We start from the raw sequence: 23073 nt of genomic DNA, 5'->3' as shown, positions 1-23073 counted from the left end.
AAGAGGAGGAGATAGGGAGTTTACCTGAAAAAGAATTCAGAATAATGATAGTAAAAATGATCCAAAATCGTGAAAACAAAATGGAGTTACAGATAAATAGTCTGGAGACAAGGATTGAGGTGATACAAGAAATGTTTAACAAGGATCTAGAAGAAATAAAAAAGAGTCAATCAATAATGAATAATGCAATAACTGAGATCAAAAACATTCTGGAGGAAACCAACAGTAGAATAACTGAGGCAGAAGATAGGGTAAGTGAGGTGGAAGATAGAATGGTGGGATTAAATGAAGCAGAGAGGGAAAAAGAAAAAAAGAATTTTAAAAAATGAGCACAACCTTACAGACCTCTGGGACAATGTCAAATGCCCCAACATTTGAATCATAGGAGTCCCAGAAGAAGAAGACAAAAAGAAAGGCCGTGAGAAAATACTTGAGGAGATAATAGTTGAAAACTTCCCTAAAATGGGGAAGGAAATAGCCACCCAAGTCTAAGAAACCCAGAGAGTCCCAAACAGGATAAACCCAAGGCAAAACACCCCAAGGCACATATTAATCAAACTAACGAAGATCAAACACAAAGAACAAATACTAAAAGCAGCAAGAGAAAAAAAACAAATCACACACAAGGGGATTCCCATAAGGATAACAGCTGATCTTTCAATAGAAACTCTTCAGGCCAGAGGGAATGGCAGGACATACTTAAAGTGGTGAAAGAGAAAAACCTACAACTCAGGTTACTGTACCCAGTAAGGATCTCATTCAAATATGAAGGAGAAATCAAAAGTTTTACAGGCAAGCAAAAGCTGAGAGAATGCAGCACCACCAAACCAGCTCTTCAACAAATGCTAAAGGACCTTCTCTAGACAGGAAATACAGAAAAAGTTTATAAACTCGAACCCAAAACAATAAAGTAAATGGCAACAGGATCATACTTATCAATAATTACCTTAAATGTAAATGGATTGAATGCCCCAACCAAAACACAAACACTGGTTGAATGGATACAAAAACAAGACCCCTATAAATGCTGTCTACAAGAGACCCACCTCAAAACAAGGGACACATACAGACTGAAAGTGAAAGGCTGGAAAAAGATATTTATACAAATGGAGACCAAAAGAAAGTAGGAGTAGCCATACTCATATCAGATAAAATAGACTTTGAAATAAAGGCCATGAAAAGAGACAAAGGACACTACATAATGATCAAAGGGTCAATCCAAGAAGAAGATATAACAATTATAAATATATATGCACCCAACATAAGAGCACTGCAATATGTAAGGCAAATGCTAACAAGTATGAAAGGGGAAATTAACAGTAACACAATAAAAGTGGGAGACTTTAATACCCCACTCACACCTATGGATAGATCAACTAAACAGAAAATTAGCAAGGAAACACAAACTTTAAATGATACAATGGACCAGTTAGACCTTATTGATATATATAGGTCATTTCACCCCAAATCAATGAATTTCACCTTTTTCTCAAGTGCACACAGAACCTTCTCCAGGATAGATCATGTCCTGGGCCATAAATCTAGCCTTGGTAAATTCAAAAAAATTGAAATCATTCCAAGCATGTTTTCTGATCCCAATAAGATTAGATGTCAACTACAGGAAAAAAAAAACTATTAAAAATACAAAATATGGAGGCTAAACAACACACTTCTGAATAACCAACAAATCACAGAAGAAATCAAAATATGCATAGAAACGAATGAAAATGAAAACACAACAACCCAAAACCTATGGGACTCAGTAAAAGCAGTGCTAAGGGTAAGGTTCACAGCAATACAAGCTTACCTCAAGAAACAAGAGAAAAGTCAAATAAATAACCTAACTCTATCCAGTAGTCATGTATGGATATGAGAGTTGGACTACAAAGAAAGCTGAGCGCTGAAGAATTGATGCTTTTGAACTGTGGTGTTGGAGAAGACTCTTGAGAGTCCCTTGGACTGCAAGGAGATCCAACCAGTCCATCCTAAAGGAGATCAGTCCTGGGTGTTCATTGGAAGGACTGATGTTGAAGCTGAAACTCCAATACTTTGGCCACCTGATGCAAAGAGCTGACTCATTGAAAAAGGCCCTGATGCTGGGAAATATTGAGGGCAGGAGGAGAAGGGGACGACAGAGGATGAGATGGTTGGATGGCATCACTGACTCAATGGACATGAATCTGAGTATACTCCGGGAGCTGGTGATGGATAGGGAGGCCTGGTGTGCTGCAGTTCATGGGGTCGCAAAGAGTCAGACATGACTGAGCTGAGCTGAACACCTAAAGCAACTAGAAAAGGGAGAAATGAAGAACCCCTGGGTTAGTAAAAAAAAAAAAAAAGAAATCATAAAAATTAGGGCAGAAATAAATGAAAAAGAAACAAAGGAGACCACAGCAAAAATCAACAAAGCTAAAAGCTGGTTCTTTGAGAAGATAAATCAAATAGACAAACCATTAGCCAGATTCATCAAGAAAAAAAGGGAGAAGAATCAAATCAACAAAATTAGAAATGAAAATGGAGAAGTCACAACAGACAACACAGAAACACAAAGGACCATAAGAGACTACTATCAGCAACTATATACCAAGAAAATGGACAACTTGGAAGAAATGGGCAAATTCCTAGAAAAGTATAACTTTCCAAAACTGAACCAGGAAGAAATAGAAAATCTTAACAGGCCCATCACAAGCATGGAAATCGAAACTGTAATCAGAAATCTTCCAGCAAACAAAAGCCCAGGACCAGACGGCTTCACAGCTGAATTCTAATAAAAATTAAAAGAAGAGTTAACACCTATCCTACTCAAACTCTTCCAGAAAATTGCAGAGAAAGGTAAACTTCCAAACTCATTCTATGAGGCCACCATCACCCTAATACCAAAACCTGACAGAGATGCCACAAAAAAAGAAAACTACAGGCCAATATCACTGATAAACATAGATGCAAAAATCCTTAACAAAATTCGAGCAAACAGAATCCAACAACATATTAAAAAGATCATACATCAGGACCAAGTGGGCTTTATCCCAAGGATGCAAGGATTCTTTAATATCCACAAATCAATCAATGTAATAACCACACTGACAAATTGAAAGATAAAAACCATATGATTATCTCAATAGATGCAGAGAAAGCCTTTGACAAAATTCAACATCCATTTATGATAAAAACTCTCCAGGAAACAGGAATAGAAGGAACATACCTCAACATAATAAAAGCCATATATGTTAAACCCACAGCAAACATTATCCTCAACAGTAAAAAACTGAAAGCATGTCCCCTAAAGTCAGGAACAAGACAAGGGTGCCCACTCTCACCACTACTATTCAACATAGTTGTGTAAGTTTTAGCCACAACAGTCAGAGAAGAAAAAAAAAAAAAGGAATCCACATTGGAAAAGAAGAAGTAAAACTCTCACTGTTTGCTGATGACATGATCCTCTACATAGAAAACCCTAACGACTCCATCAGAAAATTACTAGAGCTAATCAATGACTAAAGAAAAGTTTCAGGATATAAAATTAACACACAGAAATCCCTTGCATTCCTATACACTAACAATGAGAAAACAGAAAGAGGAATTAAGGAAACAATTCCATTCACCACTGCAACGAAAAGAATAAAATAAAGACCTATGTTTAGAAAACTATAAATACTGATGAAAGAAATCAAAGATGACACAAATAGATGGAGAAATATACCATGTTCATGGATCAGAAGAATCAATATAGTGAAAATGAGTATACTACCCAAAGGAATCTATAGGTTCAATGCAATCCCTATCAAGCTACCAATGATATTTTTCAGAGAACTAGATCAAATAATTTCACAATTTGTATGGAAATACAAAAAAACCTCAAATAGCCAAAGCAATCTTGAGAAAGAAGAATGGAACTGGAGGAATCAACCTGCCTGACTTTAGACTATAGTACAAAGCTACAGTCATCAAGACAGTATGGTACTGGCACAAAGACAGAAATATAGATCAGTGGAACAAAATAGAAAGCCCAGAGATAAATCCACACACCTATGGATACCTTATCTTTGACAAAAGAGGCAAGAATATACGATGGAGAAAAGACAATCTCTTTAACAAGTGGTGCTGGGAAAACTGGTCAAACACTTGTAAAAAAATGAAACTAGAACACTTTCTAACACCATAAGCAAAAATAAACTCAAAATGGATTAAAGATCTAAATGTAAGACCAGAAACTATAAAACTTCTAGAGGAAAACAAACAAGAATATACAATGGAGAAAAGACAATCTCTTTAACAAGTGGTGCTGAGCATAAGCTGGAATCCAGATTGCCAGGAGAAATATCAATAATCTCAGATATGCAGATGACACCACCCTTACGGCAGACAGTGAAGAAATAAAGAGCCTCTTGAGGAGAGTGAAAAAGTTGGCTTAAAGCTCAACATTCAGAAAACTAAGATCATGGCATCCGGTCCCATCACTTCATGGCAAAAGATGGGGAAACAGTGGAAACAGTGGCTGACTTTATTTTCTTGGGCTCCAAAATCACTGCAGATGCTGATTGCAGCCATGAAATTAAAAGACACTTGCTCCTTGGAAGGAAAGTTATAACCAACCTAGATAGCATATTAAAAAGCAGAGATTACTTTGCCAACAAAGGTCCGTCTAGTCAAGGCTATGGTGTTTCCAGTGGTCATGTATGGATGTGAGAGTTGGACTACAAAGAAAGCTGAGCGCTGAAGAATTGATGCTTTTGAACTGTGGTGTTGGAGAAGACTCTTGAGAGTCCCTTGGACTGCAAGGAGATCCAACCAGTCCATCCTAAAGGAGATCAGTCCTGGGTGTTCATTGGAAGGACTGATGTTGAAGCTGAAACTCCAATACTTTGGCCACCTGATGCAAAGAGCTGACTCATTTGAAAAGAACCTGATGCTGGGAAAGATTGAGGGCAAGGGGAGAAGGGGATGACAGAGGATGAGATGGTTGGATGGCATCACCGGCTTGATGGACATGAGTTTGGGTGAACTCCAGGAGTTGGTGATGACAGGGAGGCATGGCGTGGTGCAGTTCATGTAGTCTCAAAGAGTCGGACACAACTGAGTGACTGAACTGAACTGAACTGAAGAGGAAAACAGGCAAAACACTCTCTGACATAAATCACAGCAGGATCCTCTATGACCCACCTCCCAGATTAATGGAAATAAAAGCAAAAATAAACAAATTTTGATTTAATAAACTAATTAAACTTAAAAGCTTTTGCACAACGAAGGAAACTATAAGCAAGGTAAAAAGACAGCCTTCAGAATGGGAGAAAATAATAGCAAATGAAGCAACTGACAAAGAATTAATCTCAAAAATAATACAAGCAGTTCCTGCAGCTCAATTCCAGAAAAATAAATGACCCAGTCAAAAAATGGGCCAAAGAACTAAATAGACATTTCTCCAAAGAAGACATACAGATGGCTAACAAACACATGAAAAGATGCTCAACATCATTCATTATCAGAGAAATGCAATTCAAAACCACAATGAGGTACCATCTCATGCCAGTCAGAATGGCTGCAATCAAAAAGTCTTCAAACAATAAAGGCTGGAGAGGGTGTGGAAAAAAGGGAACCCTCTTACACTGTTGGTGGGAATGCAAACTAGTACAGCCACTTTGGAGAACAGTGTGGAGATTCCTTACAAAACTGGAAATAGAACTGCCATACAACCCAGCAATCCCACTGCTGAGCATACACACCGAGGAAACCAGAATTGAAAGAGATACATGTACCCCAATGTTCACCACAGCACTGTTTACAGTAGCCAGGACATGGAAGCAACCTACAGACAAACAGACAAGAAAACTGTGGTACACATACACAACAGAATATTACTCAGCCATTAAAAAGAATACATTTGAATCCGTTCTAATGAGGTGGATGAAACTGGAGCCTATCATACAGAGTGAAGTAAGTCAGAAAGAAAATCACCAATACAGTATACTAATGCATATATATGGAATTTAGAAAGATGATAACAATGAACCTATATGCAAGACAGCAAGAGACACATATGTAAAGAACAGTCTTTTGGACTCTGTGGGAGAAGGCAAGGGTGGGATGATTTGAGAGGGTAGGGTTGAAACGTGTATATTATCATATGTAAAGCAGATCACCAGTCCAGGTTCAATGCATGAGAGAGGGTGCTCAAGGCTGGTGCACTGTGATGACCCTGGGGGATGGGGTGGGAAGGGATGTGGGAGGGGGGTTCTGGATGGGGAACACATGTGCACCCATGGCTGATTCATGTCGATGTTTGGCAAAAACCACTACAATATTGTAAAGTAATTAGCCTCCAATTAAAATTAAAAAGTTAATTTTTTTAAAAAGTACTAGCTGAGATCTGGGAACTGGGATGCAGTTTTGGAGAAAGAAATTATACTAATTGTGATACACTGGGCTGGGGCAAGATTGAGTGAAACAAGAAGTACTTCATGCAGCCATAGGTTATCAGGAAGGCACTTGTGAGATAGAGCCTGAAAAGAGGTGGAAAGGGTAGCAAGAACAACCAGAGTTTATTCTGCAGCTTTATCTGTGCCCCCCATCTTATCAACAGCCTTTGGTATTTTTATTATAGGTACTTGTATTGCATAGTATGCATAAGAACTCCAGCTCCAGAGTAGATCATACACACATCTAGGAGGAAGGCCTTCAACACATACTCAATTGCATCAATAACTTGTGTAACAGTTCATGAAGAGTGAGGGAGGTATAACCTCCATTTTACAGATAAGGAAACCTTCCTCAGTGTCACACTGCTAATATATGGCAGTGCTTAAACCTAAGTCTCTTGTATATCTCCACATCACTGTGCTCCTCCTATAATCAACAAGGGGCAAGAAGCCAGTGATACAAGAATTAGCTACTCATTCTGAAATAATAATTTTTAAAAATAGCTTATATACTATATAGTATAGTATTATAGATTACAGTGTGTACTATGGAACTAAATTACCTGGGTTCAAAAACTGGCTCTACCATTTAGTAATTGTGTAAACTTGGGCAAACTTTGTCTTTTTATGCTCAATATCCTCATCTGTCAATTTTGACTACCAATAGCACCTATCTCATAGGACTGTTTAAAGGTACTAATAGTATCTACCACATAAGAACATGTAAGGAACCTGAAACATCACCTTGCAGACTGAAAGTGCAATATTAAGTGTTTGTTATTATTAGTGACTGTCCTCTATTTACCACTTTATACATATTACCTCATTTAAGCCTTCCAATAACTTGTGAGGTAGTTATTATCCGTTCCATTTTATCTCTGAGGAAATTCAAGCCCAGAAAAGTAATCTATTCAATCCTGAAACAAGCAAGTGACAGAATTAAACTCAAGCATAATTCTAACCACACTCTGAAATGTTGCCTCTCAACATATGTAAGCTTCTTACTCAACTACATTGGAGAAGGAAATGCTAACCCACTCCAGTGTTCTTGCCTGGAGAATCCCAGGGACAGGGGAACCTGGTGGGCTGCCATCTATGGGTTCGCACAGGGTCGGACACGACTGAAGCAACAGCAGCAGCAGCAACTCAACTACATGGACAGGAAGGTCAAAAGTACTTGTTTGTTAAGACCTAGACTCACTGGAAAAGAGCCTGAAGCTGGGAAAGATTGTAGGCAAAAGGAGAAGGGAACAACAGAGGATGAGATGGTTGGATGGCATCACTGACTCAATGAACATGAGTTTGAGAAAGCTCTGGGAGTTGGTGATGGACAGGAAAGCCTGGTGTGCTGCAGTTCATGGAGTCGCAAAGAGTTGGACACGACTAAGCAGCTGAACTGAACTGCAGGCTCCATTAATACACCAGTATAAAATACACTAAAGATTTTTAAGAGTCAGTTATGTACACACGAGTTGACTCACTGGAAAAGAGACTGATGCTGGGAGGGATTGGGGGTGGGAGGAGATGGGGACGACAGAGAATGAGATGGCTGGATGGCATCACCAACTCGATGGACATGAGTTTGGGTGAACTCCGGGAGTTGGTGATGGACAGGGAGGCCTGGCGTGCTGTGATTCATGGGGTCGCAAAGAGTCGGACACGACTGAGCTACTGAACTGAACTGAATGTACACACGGGCTTTCATGGTGGCTCAGATGGTAAAGAATCTGCCTGCAATGCAGGAGACCCAAGTTCGATCCTTGAGTGGGGAAGATCCCCTGAAGGAGGAAATGGCAACCCACTCCAGTATTCTTGCCTGGAGAATCCTATGGACAGAAGAGTCTGGTGGGCTACAATCCATGGGATAACAAAGAGTCAGACAAGACTAACACTCTATAATCACTTTATACACACACACACACTAAACTAATTATGGTTCTCAGTATAGAAAATGCCCAGATGCCCCTTAAGTTAGGGTTGTGTTGTGTGCTTGGTCACTCAGTCCTGTCTGACTCTACAACTCTATAGGCTGTAGTCTGCCAGGCTCCTCTGCCTATGGAATTCTCCAGGCAACAACACTGGAGTGGGTTGCCATTCCCTTCTCCAGGGGATCTTCCTGACCCAGGGATCAAACCCAGGTCTCCCACGTTGCAGGCAGATTCTTTACCATCTGAGCCACCAGGGAAACCATTATCTTAGCACCTGAACAAATGCCAGTAACCTGCAAAGTGACTCAGAGAGTTTTAAGCAGTGGTTGTTCCACTTGTTAGCTGGGATCCCATCATCTCCCTTCTGGTGGCTGACACTTCATCCTTAGGCTTTGCCTTGGCTGAAGCAAAGCATAGAAGGAACTGATTCTCAAGCTTTCCCACTGCCCCAGGTGGATGATCCAGGAAACTAAACGGGGCGGGGCGGGGCGGGCCAAAGCTGCTGTTTTCACTGTCAGAGAGATTAAAGGCAGCCGGGCCTCAGCCTCTTATTCCGGAACCCTCATCTACCTGTCGAGCCAATTGCTTAGGTCTCCCTTATGTCACATCGTTTCCTAGGTGCCATTAACAGGACCTTAGGTTTGTGTGAGCCAACGCGGGCAAATCTCTGGGTTCAGTGCTTGAATTAGCATTGAGGTTGAATTACCTCACAAAAAAGCAAAGTAACCCTGCCTGAAAGAAAATAGGAAGTGCCATGTCAAGCTCTCTGGGCCACCTAAACAGCCTAGGAGGGCCACCGTGTTTCTGACACCTGGGCGCCAGGGAACGCCGCTTAACCGCTGGCAGCTAAGAGCGACTGTCCCTCCCTCCTCGGCCCCCTGCCCAAGCTGCCCGATATCCCGGCAGGTCAGCCGAAGGGCAACCGCCGTTCGCGCGGCCCCAGTGATCCAAGTTGAAGGGAACGAAGTCCCAGCAATCCCACCCCTCCAAAGCCCCACGACTCCGACGACTCCGCTCCCACGCTACGAACTTAGTTCCCGCCAGAGGTAGGTAGGTTTGTAGTCCCAACGGCGAGGGTCAGGACCGTGGCAGGAGACCGGGAGAGAGAGGGGAGCGGCAGATGAGGGGTTCGAGCGACCCCAAAAAGGGACGAACGAGGACTGGGAGGGGCCGGGTCGTACCTGTCGAGCCGAGACCCGCCGCTCCGAGTGACGCGCTTCGCAGTGCACTGTGGGCCGGGGAGTGGCCTCTCCGCGGGGCAGCCCCGCGTGCAACGTGGCTGGCACCCAGCGGGATCAAGCCCCGCCCCCGCTCCGTTTGCTCAGGCCAATCAGGTTCTGGGGGAAGGACACACTTACCCGCCCTCTCCAGGGGAGATTGACAGCTTTTCACGCTTCTACGCCAAGAGAGTAGCAAGTCCTGGACTGACTGATTATACTGTCCCTCGCAAATAAGGCTGATCTCCCGTCTGCCGCCTGTACCTGCAGGTAGTTTGTTTCTTATGCGGCCCTGCAGGAAACACTTATCGAAGGAGCATGAAAGCCCGCCTCTGAGTGAACAAGAAAAGGACCTGTCCCATTATTACCACGCCCGGGAAGGCATCCAACCTTGACAAAGAAATGCCAGATGCTGTTCCTACAGTCCATCCCAGCTTTTGCATCGGTCATGCATTATTAAACAAGCACTTACTGACTGAATACTATGTGCCAAGCACAGTGTTAGGCATTGGGTTATAGGAGTGCATATAACATTCGGTGGGTCTAATGTGTAATAGGAGCAAGAGATGTTAAAGCATAAACATTACGTAATTATAAATTGTGATCAGTTCTATGAAGGAAAATTAGTGAGTGCAACGATAGATTAATCAGGACTACGGGGGAAGAGCTCTTTGAAGAAGTGCCTTTGAAGCTCCAGGCACGTGAAAGAACCTTTAAGAATGTTGCAAGGAATATTATGTTTGAGATTGCTGGGGCATGAAAGAATTTGATGTGTTCTAGGAACATATCACTGAAAGGAAGTCAGTGGGGTTGAGGTGTAGGAGCAAACGAGTTGAAATGAATCAGAGGCCAGACTATGCAGGCTCTTCCTGGCCACATTATAAATTTTAGACTGTATTTTGGAATGTATCTTAAGGTCAATGGGCAGCTAATAGGTGTTAAGTAGGGTCAGATTTACATAGTTATTAATAAACTCTCACTTAGGCTGTTTGTGGGGAATAGTTTGAAAGAGGAGAGAAGGGCTTACTGAAAGTCTAGTTTGGAGGCAGTTACATTAGTCAAGGCCAGAGATGATGGTGGCTTGAACTAGGGTAATAACACTAGAGACAGAAAGATTTGGATAATTTTGAAATACTTATTTATAAATTAGAGGTGGAATCCAAAGGATGTAATAATGAATTGGTTTCCCTAGGATGAAAAAAAAAGTAGAGCATTAAGGATGACTCCATAACTTACTAGATGAATTAAGAACCCATTTACTGACTCAGGGAACCTAGAAGGAAGAGCAAATGGTCTTGGACGTATTTAGTTGGACATGCTTGTATGTGGAGATGTCAAAAAGATTTGGAGATGTAAGTCTGAAGTCCAGAAGCAATGTCTGGACTAATTATATAAATTTGCTGGTTGTTGGAGTGGGTTAACCAAGCAATTCCACTCCTAGATATATATGCAACAGAAATGTATTCATATGTTTACCATAAACATATATAAGAATATACCACATATATAAGAATTCTCATAGGATAAATAAACTTTGGAATATTCACATAGTAGAACAGTGTACAGGAAAGAGAATGATCAACAACTACATACAAAACATGGATGAATCTCACAACTGTAAAACTGACTGATACAAGCCAGACACAGAAACTGTATACTACTTGATTCTACTTATATAACAATCAAACAGGGACAAAAATAATATATGGTAATAGAAGTTAGACTGTTGGTTACCATTAGGTGGCATTAAGGTTTGGAAAAGGCCCCTAGGGGGCTTCTGGGGTTCTAGTAATGTTTGATCTGGATGTTAATTACATTAGTGTGTTTGATTAATGAAAATTTATGAGATTGGGAATTCCATGGCAATCCAGTGGGAACTCTCCCTGCTTCTACTGCAGAGGGCACAGGTTCAATCCCTGATCAAGGAACTAAGATCCTGAATGCGACATGGAGAAGGCAAAAAAAAGAAAAGAAAATTCATCAAATTGTACACTTAAGATATACAATTTTTAGTATGCATCTTATTATTCAATAGAAATTTTGTATTTTTAAAATGTTATGGTGATCCAGCCATAAATAAGTGACTGGTACCAAACTAAACTACCACAAACAATAGAAAACTGAACCAAATCTATGAGACAAGTGTCTTCAGACATTGGACAGTAGGCACAGTAGAACTGTGATCCTAGAAAGAAGGAAAGCAAATAAGATGAGCCCAAAGATGCCCCCAGATTTTCTTTCTGGTGGTATTTTCCAAAGCACAGGATCAAAGAAAGCTAAGCAAAACACAGTACTCTCTCTAACTGAGGAGAGTGAAATTTGAATTATGAGAGATGGAGGCAACTGAAATTTACAGGGCAGAGAACGGATTAATATACATGAGTCTCCTTGAATCTTTGGCATAGCTTTAATGAGACTCCAGGAGGCTTGTTAAATAACAACTACTGTGGGAACTACAAGCTGTACAACTACTAGATCTTAAACAAAGTTTGGAAACATTGAAGTTCTGACCAACTGGAATGGAAAAACCTTATTAAACAAATAGGGCATTTGGTAAGAAAACCTCAGAATGGCCACAGTTTAGAGATAAGGCTAAATTAGCCCAAGAGTAAAAGCTATTCTAGACTCACTCAAACAAAACAGAAAATTTACCCACAAGTAAATGAAGTGCTTCACTGAATGAAACTTAATAATCTTTAAGGACAACAAAATCCAGGCACTAAACAATGTAGCACCCATAATGTCCAGTATCCAAAGGTCAGTTTTCATTCCAATCCCAAAGAAAAGCAATGCCAAAGAATGCTCAAACTACCACACAATTGCACTCATCTCACATGCTAGCAAAGTAATGCTCAAAATTCTCCAAGCCAGACTTCAGCAATACATGAACTTTCAGATGTTCAAGCTGGTTTTAGAAAAGGCAGAGGAACCAGAGATCAAATTGCCAACATCCGCTGGATCATCAAAAAAGCGAGAGAGTTCCAGAAAAACATCTATTTCTGCTTTGTTGACTACACTAAAGCCTTTGACTGTGTGGATCACAATAAACTGTGGAAAATTTTGAAAGAGATGGGAATACCAGACCACCTGACCTGCCTCTTGAGAAATCTGTATGCAGGTTGGGAAGCAATAGTTAGAACTGGACATGAAACAACAGACTGGTTCCAAATAGGGAAAGGAATACGTCAAGGCTGTATACTGTCACCCTGCTTATGTAACTTATATGCAGAGTACATCATGAGAAACGCCAGGCTGCATTAAGCACAAGCGGGAATCAAGTTTGCCGGAAGAAATCTCAACAACCTCAAATATGAAGATGACACCACCTTTATGGCAGAAAGTGAAGAAGAACAAAAGAGTCTCTTGATGGAAGTGAAAGAGGAGAGTGAAAAAGTTGGCTTAAAGCTCAACATTCAGAAAACAAAGATCATGGCATCTGGTCCCATCACTTCCTGGCAAATAGATGGGGAAACAGTGGAAACAGTGGCTGACTTTATATTCTTGGGCTCCAAAATCACTGCAGATGGTGACTGCAGCCATGAAATTAAAAAATGCTCACTCCTTGGAAGAAAAGCTATGATCAAACTAGACAGCATATTAAAAAGAAGGGACATTACTTTGCCAACAAAGGTCCGTCTAGTCAAAGTTATGGTTTTTCCAGTAGTCATGTATGGATGTGAGAGCTGGACTATAAAGAAAGCTGAGTGCCAAAGAATTGATGCTTTTGAACTGTGGTGTTGGAGAAGACTCTTGAGAGTCCTTGGACTGCAAGGAGATCCAACCAGTCCATCCTAAAGGAGATCAGTCCTGGGTGTTCATTGGAAGGACTGCTGTTGAAGCTGAAACTCCAATACTTTGGCCACCTGATGCGAAGAGCTGACTCATTTGAAAAGACCCTGATGCTGGGAAAGATTGAAGGCAGGAGGAGAAAGGGATGACAGAGGATGAGATGGCTGGATGGCATCACCGACTCAATGGACATCAGTTTGGGTAAACTCTGGGAGTTGGTGATGCATAGGGAAGCCTGATGTGCTGCTGTCCATGGGGTCACAAAGAGTCAGACACGACTGAACGACTGAACTGAACTGAATTACATGAAGAAGAAGGAAAATGTGAGTCATAAACAGGAGAAAAATTAGTCAATGCACCCAGAAATGATAATGATAACGAATTTATCAGAGGACTTAAAACAGCTGTTAAAAATGTAGCCAGGAATTTAAAGGAAAACACAAGAAATGAAAGCTATAAAAATAACCAAATAGAACTTTTAGGGCAGAAAAATACAGTATCTAAAATGAAAACTTCACTGGATGACCTTAAAAACAGCTTAGTTATATAGAAAAAAAGATCTGTGAATGAGAAAATAGTACAAAAAGAATTATCTATACCAAAGCACAAAGAGAATAAAAGTTGAAAAGAAAATTAAAAGAGACTTAGTGACCTACAAGACAATACCAAGTTACCTAGAACATGTATAATCAGAGACCCAGAAAGAGAGGAGAGGTGATTTTAAAATATTTGATGAAATAACAACCAAAACTTTTTTAAACTTAATGAAAAGTAGAAATCCACAGTATCAAGAAATCAAACCAACCCTAAAGAGGATAAACACAAAGAATCTTCATCAATGCACATTACACAAAACTGCTGAAAATAAATAATTAAAAGAAAAAATTAGAAACAACTGGAGAAACAGCCACAGTGTATACAGAGAAAAAGAATTACTACTAAGAATCAGAGAGACTGTAAGCCACAATTTTTTTAATTTACTTATTTTTAATTGGAGGGTAATTGGTTTACAATGTTGTGTTGGTTTCTGCCATACATCAACATGAATCAGCCATAGGTATACATATGTCCCCTCCCTCTTGAACCTCCCTCCCACCTACCCCATCATCCCACCCCTGTAGGTTGTTATAGAGCCCCAGGTTGAGCTCCCTGTGTTATATATCAAATTCCTACTGTCTATTTTACATATGGTATTGCCGGGAGAAATATCAATAACCTCAGATATGCAGATGACACCACCCTTATGGCAGAAAGTGAAGAGGAACTCAAAAGCCTCTTGATGAAAGTGAAAGAGGAGAGTGAAAAGGTTGGCTTGAAGCTCAACATTCAGAAAACAAAGATCATGGCATCTGGTCCCATCACTTCATGGGAAATTGATGGAAAAACAGTGGAAACAGTGTCAGACTTTATTTTTTTGGGCTCCAAAATCACTGCAGATGCTGATTGCAGCCATGAAATTAAAAGACCCTTGCTTCTTGGAAGGAAAGTTATGACCAACCTTGATAGTATATTGAAAACCAGAGACATTACTTTGCCAACCAAGGTCCGTCTAGTCAAGGCAATGGTTTTTCCCGTGGTCGTGTATGGATGTGACAGTTGGACTGTGAAGAAAGCTGATCACTGAAGAATCGATGCTTTTGAACTGTGGTGTTGGAGAAGACTCTTGAGAGTCCCTTATACTGCAAGGAGATCCAACCAGTCCATTCTAAAGGAGATCAATCCTGGGTCTTCATTGGAAGAACTGATGCTAAATCTGAAACTGCAATACTTTGGCCACCTCATGCGACGAGTTGACTCACTGGAAAAGACTCTGATGCTGGGAAGGTTTGGAGGCGGGAAGAGAAGGGGACAACAGAGAGTGAGATGGCTGGATGGCATCACCGACTCTGTGGACATGAGTTTGAGTGTACTCCGGGAGTTGGTGATGGACAGGGAGGCCTGGCGTGCTGTGATTCATGGGGTCGCAGAGAGTCGGACACGACTGAGTGACTGAACTGAACTGAACTGACCTGAATGTATATGTTTCAATGCTACGCTCTCAATTCACCCCATTCTCTCCTTGCTCAACTGTGTCCACAAGTCTGTCCTCTAATGTCTGCATCTCTATTGCTGCCCTACAAATAGGTTAATCAGTACCATTTTTCTAGATTCCATACATATGTGTTAATATACAATATTTGTTTTTCTCTTTCTGACTTACTTCACTCTGTATAACAGGCTCTAGGTTCATCCACCTCACTAGAACTGACTCAGATTTGTTCCTTTTTATGACTGAGTAATATCATTGTGTGGATCACAATAAACTGTGGAACATTCTGAAAGAGATGGGAATACCAGACCACCTGACCTGCCTCTTGAGAAACCTGTATGCAGGTCAGGAAGCAACAGTGAGAACTGGACATGGAACAACAGACTGGTTCCAAATAGGAAAAGGAGTACATCAAGGTTGTATATTGTCACCCTGCCTATTTAATTTATATGCAGAGTACATCATGAGGAAAGCTGAATTGGAAGAAGCACAAACTGGAATCAAGACTGCCGGGAGAAATATCAATAACCTCAGATATGCAGATGACACCACCCGTATGGCAAAAAGTGAGGAGGAACTAAAAAGTCTCTTGATGAAAGTGAAAAAGGAGAGTGAAAAAGTTGGCTTGAAGCTCAACATTCAGAAAACAAAGATCATGGCATCTGGTCCCATCACTTCATGGGAAATTGATGGAAAAACAGTGGAAACAGTGTCAGACTTTATTTTTTTGGGCTCCAAAATCACTGCAGATGCTGATTGCAGCCATGAAATTAAAAGACGCTTGCTCCTTGGAAGGAAAGTTATGACCAACCTTGATAGTATATTGAAAACCAGAGACATTACTTTGCCAACCAAGGTCCGTCTAGTCAAGGCAATGGTTTTTCCCGTGGTCGTGTATGGATGTGACAGTTGGACTGTGAAGAAAGCTGATCGCTGAAGAATCGATGCTTTTGAACTGTGGTGTTGGAGAAGACTCTTGAGAGTCCCTTATACTGCAAGGAGATCCAACCAGTCCATTCTAAAGGAGATCAATCCTGGGTCTTCATTGGAAGAACTGATGCTAAATCTGAAACTGCAATACTTTGGCCACCTCATGCGACGAGTTGACTCACTGGAAAAGACTCTGATGCTGGGAAGGTTTGGAGGCGGGAAGAGAAGGGGACAACAGAGAGTGAGATGGCTGGATGGCATCACCGACTCTGTGGACATGAGTTTGAGTGTACTCCGGGAGTTGGTGATGGACAGGGAGGCCTGGCGTGCTGTGATTCATGGGGTCGCAGAGAGTCGGACACGACTGAGTGACTGAACTGAACTGAACTGACCTGAATGTATATGTTTCAATGCTACGCTCTCAATTCACCCCATTCTCTCCTTGCTCAACTGTGTCCACAAGTCTGTCCTCTAATGTCTGCATCTCTATTGCTGCCCTACAAATAGGTTAATCAGTACCATTTTTCTAGATTCCATACATATGTGTTAATATACAATATTTGTTTTTCTCTTTCTGACTTACTTCACTCTGTATAACAGGCTCTAGGTTCATCCACCTCACTAGAACTGACTCAGATTTGTTCCTTTTTATGACTGAGTAATATCATTGTGTGGATCACAATAAACTGTGGAACATTCTGAAAGAGATGGGAATACCAGACCACCTGACCTGCCTCTTGAGAAACCTGTATGCAGGTCAGGAAGCAACAGTGAGAACTGGACATGGAACAACAGACTGGTTCCAAATAGGAAAAGGAGTACATCAAGGTTGTATATTGTCACCCTGCCTATTTAATTTATATGCAGAGTACATCATGAGGAAAGCTGAATTGGAAGAAGCACAAACTGGAATCAAGACTGCCGGGAGAAATATCAATAACCTCAGATATGCAGATGACACCACCCGTATGGCAAAAAGTGAGGAGGAACTAAAAAGTCTCTTGATGAAAGTGAAAAAGGAGAGTGAAAAAGTTGGCTTGAAGCTCAACATTCAGAAAACAAAGATCATGGCATCTGGTCCCATCACTTCATGGGAAATAGAGGGGGAAACAGTGGAAACAAGTGTCAGACTTTATTTTTTTGGGCTCCAAAATCACTGCAGATGCTGATTGCAGCCAGGAAATTAAGGGACACTTAATCCTTGGAAGGAAAGTTATGACCAACCTAGATAGCATATTAAAAAGCAGAGACATTACTTTGCCAACTAAGGTCCATCTAGTCAAGGCTATGGTTTTTCCTGTGGTCATGTATGGATGTGAGAGTTGGACTGTGAAGAAGGCTGATCGCCGAAGAATTGATGCTTTTGAACTGTGATGCTGGAGAACACTCTTGAGAGTCCCTTGGACTGCAAGGAGGTCCAACCAGTCCATCCTAAAGGAGATCAGTCCTGGGTGATGCTAAAGCTGAAACTCCAATACTTTGGCCACCTCATGCAAAGAGATGACTCACTGGAAAAGACTCTGATGCTGGGAGGGATTGGGGGCAGGAGGAGAAGGGGACGACAGAGAATGAGATGGCTTGATGGCATCACCGACTCATTAGACATGAGTTTGAGTGAAGTCCAGGAGTTGGTGATGGACAGGGAGGCCTAGCGTGCTTTGATTCATAGAGTCGCAAAGAGTTGGACATGACTGAGAGACTGAACTGAAACTGAGCTGAATATCCCATTGTATATATATTATATATGTGTGTGTGTGTGTATGTGTGTGTGTCCATCTTCTTTATCCATTATCTGTTGATGGACATCTAAGTTGCTTCCATGTCCTGGCTATCGTAAATAGTACTGCAATGAACATCAGAGTGATTGTGTCTTTTAGAATTGTGGTTTTCTAAGGTATGTGCCGATGCTATAAAGAGCAATATTGCATAGGAACCTGGAATGTTAGGTCCATGAATCAAGGCAAATTGGAAGTGGTCAAACAGGAGATGGCAAGAGTGAATGTCGACATTCTAGGAATCAGTGAACTAAAATGGACTGGAATGAGTGAATTTAACTCAGATGACCATTGTATCTACTACTGTGGGCAGGAATCCCTTAGAAGAAATGGAGTAGCCATCATGGTCAACAAAAGAGTCCTAAATGCAGTACTTGGATTCAATCTCAAAAACGACAGAATGATTTCTGTTCGTTTCCAAGGCAAACCATTCAATATTACAGTAATCCAAGTCTATGCCCCAACCAGTAATGCTGAAGAAGCCGAAGTTGAACAGTTCTATGAAGACCTACAAGACCTTTTAGAACTAACACCCAAAAAAGATGTCCTTTTCATTATAGGGGACTGGAATGCAAAAATAGGAAGTCAAGAAACACCTGGAGTAACAGGCAAATTTGGCCTTGGAGCACAAAATGAAGCAGGGCAAAGGCTAATAGAGTTTTGCCAAGAGACTCACTGGTCATAGCAAACACCCTCTTCCAGCAACACAAGAGAAGACTCTACACATGGACATCACCAGATGGTCAACACCGAAATCAGATTGATTATATCCTTTGCAGCCAAAGATGGAGAAGCTCTATACAGTTAGCAAAAACAAGACCAGGAGCTGACTGTGGCTCAGATCATGAACTCCTTATTGCCAAATTCAGACTGAAATTGAAGAAAGTAGGGAAAACTACTAGACCATTCAGATAGTACCTAAATCAAATCCCTTATGATTATACAGTGGAAGTGAGAAATAGATTTAAGGTACTAGATCTGATAGAGGGAAATGGCAACCCACTCCAGTGTTCTTGCTTAGAGAATCCCAGGGATGGGAGACCCTGGTGGGCTTCTGTCTATGGGGTCACACAGAGTCGGACACGACTGAAGTGGCTTAGCAGCAGCAGCAGATCTGATAGATAGAGTGCCTGATGAACTCTGGATGGAGGTTCGTGACATTGTACAGGAGACAGGGACCAAGACCATCCCCATGGAAAAGAAATGCAAAAAAGCAAAATGGCTGTCTGAGGAGGCCTTACAAATAGCTGTGAAAAGAAGAGAAGCGAAAAGCAAAGGAGAAAAGGAAAGATATAAGCATCTGAATGAAAAGTTCCAAAGAATAGCAAGGAGAGATAAGAAAGCCTTCCTCAGCGATCAATGCAAAGAAATAGAGGAAAACAACAGAATAGAAAACACAAGAGATCTTTTCAAGAAAATTACAGATATCAAGGGAACATTTCATGCATAGATGGGCTCGATAAAGGACAGAAATGGTTGGACATAACAGAAGCAGAAGATATTAAGAAGAGGTGGCAAGAATACACAGAAGAACTGTACAAAAATGATCTTCAAGACGAAGATAATCACAATGGCGTGATCACTCACCTGGAACCAGACATCTTGGAATGTGAAGTCAAGTGGGCCTTAGAGAGCATCACGATGAACAAAGTTAGTGGAGGTGATGGAATTCCAGTTGAGCTATTTCAAATCCTGAAAGATGATGCTGTGAAAGTGCTGCACTCAATATGCCAGCAAATTTGGAAAACTCAGCAGTGGCCACAGGACTGGAAAAGGTCAGTCTTCACTCCAATCCCAAAGAAAGGTAATGCCAAAGAATGCTCAAACTACCGCACAGTTGCACTCATCTCACACGCTAGTAAAGTCATGCTCAAAATTCTCCAAGCCAGTCTTCAGCAATATGTGAACCGTGAACTTCCAGATGTTCAAGCAGGTTTTAGAAAAGGCAGAGGCACCAGAGATCAAATTGCCAACATCCACTGGATCATGGAGAAAGCAAGAGAGTTCCAGAAAAATATCTATTTCTCCTTCATTGACTATGCCAAAGCCTTTGACTGTGCGGATCACAATAAACTGTGGAACATTCTGAAAGAGATGGGAATACCAGACCACCTGACCTGCCTCTTGAGAAACCTGTATGCAGGTCAGGAAGCAACAGTGAGAACTGGACATGGAACAACAGACTGGTTCCAAATAGGAAAAGGAGTACGTAAAGGTTGTATATTGTCACCCTGCTTATTTAACTTATATGCAGAGTACCTCATGAGGAACGCTGGGCTGGAAGAAGCACAAGCTGGAATCAAGATTGCTGGGAGAAATATCAATAACCTCAGATATGCAGATGGCACCACCCTTATGGCAGAAAGTGAAGAGGAACTCAAAGGCCTCTTGATGAAAGTGAAAGAGGAGAGTGAAAAGTTTGGCTTGAAGCTCAACATTCAGAAAACGAAGATCATGGTATATGATCCCATCACTTCATGGGAAATAGATGGGGAAACAGTGGAAAGAGTGTCAGACTTTACTTTTTTGGGCTCCAAAATCACTGCACATGCTGATTGTAGCCATGAAATTAAAAGACGCTTACTCCTTGGAAGGAAAGTTATGACCAACCTAGATAGCATATTAAAAAGCAAAGACATTACTTTGCCAACAAAGGTCCGTCTAATCAAGGCTATGGTTTTTCCTGTGGTCATGTATGGATGTGAGAGTTGGACTGTGAAGAAAGCTGATCGCCGAAGAATTGATGCTTTTGAACTGTGATGCTGGAGAACACTCTTGAGAGTCCCTTGGACTGCAAGGAGATCCAACCATTCCATTCTGAAGGAGATCAATCCTGGGTGTTCATTGGATAGACTGATGCTAAAGCTGAAGCTCCAATACTTTGGCCACCTCATGCGACGAGTTGCCTCACTGGAAAAGACTCTGATGCTGGGAGGGATTGGGGGCGGGAGGAGATGGGGACGACAGAGAATGAGATGGCTGGATGGCATCACTGACTCGATAGACATGAGTTTGAGTGAACTCCGGGAGTTGGTGATGGACAGGGAGACCTGGCGTGCTGTGATTCATGGGGTCGCAAAGAGTTGGACACGACTGAGCGACTGAACTGAACTGACGGTATGTGCCCAATAGTAGGATTGCTGAGTCATATGGTAGTTTAATCTTAGCTTTTAAAGATATCTCCATACTGTTCTCCATAGTGGCTGTATTTACACTCCCACCAACAGTTCAAGAGGTCCTTTTTTTCTACATCCTCTCCAGAATTTATTGTTTGTAGATTTTTTGATGATGGACATACTGACTGGTGTGAGGTGGCATCTCATCGTCATTTTCATTTTCATTTCTCTATTCATAATAAGTGATATTGAGCACTTTTTAATGTTTATTAACCATCTGTATGTCTTATTGGAGAAATGTCTGTTTAGGTCTTCTCCCCATTTTTTGATTGGGTTGTTTGTTTTTCTGATATTGAGTTGCCTGAGCTGCTTGTAAATTTTGGAGATTAATCATTTATCAATTGCTTCATTTGCAATTATTTTCTCCCATTCTGAGGGTTGTCTTTTCATCTTGTTTATGGTTTCCTTTGCTGTGAAAAAAACCTTTAAGTTTAATTAGATTCCCTTTGTTTTTATTTCCATTATTCTAGAAGGTGGGTTATAGAGTATCTTGCTGTGATTTATGTCTAAGAGTGTTCTGCCTATATTTCCCTTTAAGAGTTTTAGAGTTTCTGGTCTTACATTTAGGTCTTAATCCATTTTGATTTTACCTTTGTGTATGGTGTTAGGATGTGTACTAATTTCATTCTTTTACACATAACTGTCCAATTTTCCCAGCACTGCTTACTGAACAGACTACTTTTTCTCATATATTCTTGCCTTCCTCGTCAAAGGTAAGATGTTCATAGGTGCTTGGGTTTAATCTCTGGTCTTTCTAACTTGTTACATTGATCTATATTTCTGTTTCTGTGCCACTACCACACTGTCTTAATGACTTTCAAAGTATGAAGGTGAAATAATGGCAAACAACAACAGGATAAACATTCTTTTTGAGTACACATGCACTATTCACTAAGCTATACCATACTCTTGGGCCATAAAAATAAATTTTAAAATATTAGTGGAGCAAAAGAAACCAAATACTAAAAAATACATTCTGTATCTTTCCACTTAAATGAGAGTCTAAACAAATAAAAATAATATATAGTGAAAAGAAAATCAGAAAAATGCTTGCCTTTAGTGGTTGGGTTAATTAGAAAGCAATATGAGGGACATTTTTAGGGTGGTGATAAGGTTCTGTTATCTTGATAGGGATTTGGTTTTCACAGGCGTATGAATTATTCAGAACTCACTAAATGGTACACTTAAGATTTTTGCATCTCATTGCGTGTAAATTTACCTCAAAAGAAAAAAGTGACATATAAATATTGAAGTCTAACTAGCAATCTGAAATTATTTTTGTCTTTTCTAGGCTTGAACAAAGAAACCAATACACTGAGAAGGATGGAAGGCAGGTTACTCATTCAAGAAAGAGAGTTAAAAATAAGGAGTTATCTAATGTGACTTAAAAATAATGGAGTTACCTAAAAATAAGAGAACAAAATGCCATTTCCACTAAAAGGGACCAGAAGTCTTTGGGGAAAAGGTTGATCTCAGGCCTACAGCACAGAAAGAATAATAGGCGCCTGGATCATATTGCGCCAGAAAACAAAGAAGTGTCAAAGAATGACAGAGACGTATCTAAGACATAGGAGCCATTTTGAAGGATTTCCTCTGATCCTATCTGGGACAATATCATAGTCTCAAACCGAACAATAGCTGTCATTTTTTATATAATTCCCCTTGAGTAGAATAAATAGTGAAACAAATAATCTGTGAGTCTATGTGCTTAGTCATGTCTGACTCTTTGCAACCCCATGCACTGTACCCTCCAGGCTCCTCTGTCCATGGGGATTCTCCAGGCAAGAATACTGTAGTGGGTTGCCATGCCCTCCTC

General features: G+C 40.9%; 1 protein-coding gene across 2 annotated transcripts in view; it reads right to left on the bottom strand.

Moving 5' to 3' along the window:
- SEC22A (SEC22 homolog A, vesicle trafficking protein) overlaps positions 1-9626 on the bottom strand; it is a 105643-nt gene extending 96017 nt beyond the window's left edge. Inside the window, exons 1-2 of one of the 2 annotated variants that reach the window (XM_055395444.2) lie at positions 9523-9565; positions 7236-7330 (exon numbers count right to left, since the gene is read on the bottom strand). In XM_055395444.2, the coding sequence (XP_055251419.1) occupies positions 7236-7240 (5 nt within the window). In that variant the 5' untranslated portion in view covers positions 7241-7330; positions 9523-9565. Of the gene's footprint in view, positions 1-7235; positions 7331-9522 lie in introns of both variants that reach the window. The other variant, XM_055395511.2, reaches the window with a different exon arrangement.
- Between the last annotated feature and the right edge of the window lie 13447 nt (positions 9627-23073).

The sequence above is a fragment of the Moschus berezovskii genome, chromosome 1 (genome assembly GCF_049115385.1).
Source record: "Moschus berezovskii isolate FMDL1 chromosome 1, NW_MosBer_1.0, whole genome shotgun sequence".
In the NCBI taxonomy this organism is placed as follows: domain Eukaryota; kingdom Metazoa; phylum Chordata; class Mammalia; order Artiodactyla; family Moschidae; genus Moschus; species Moschus berezovskii.
Note: the sequence above shows the minus strand (reverse complement) of the source record. Positions and strands in the feature narration are given on the sequence as shown.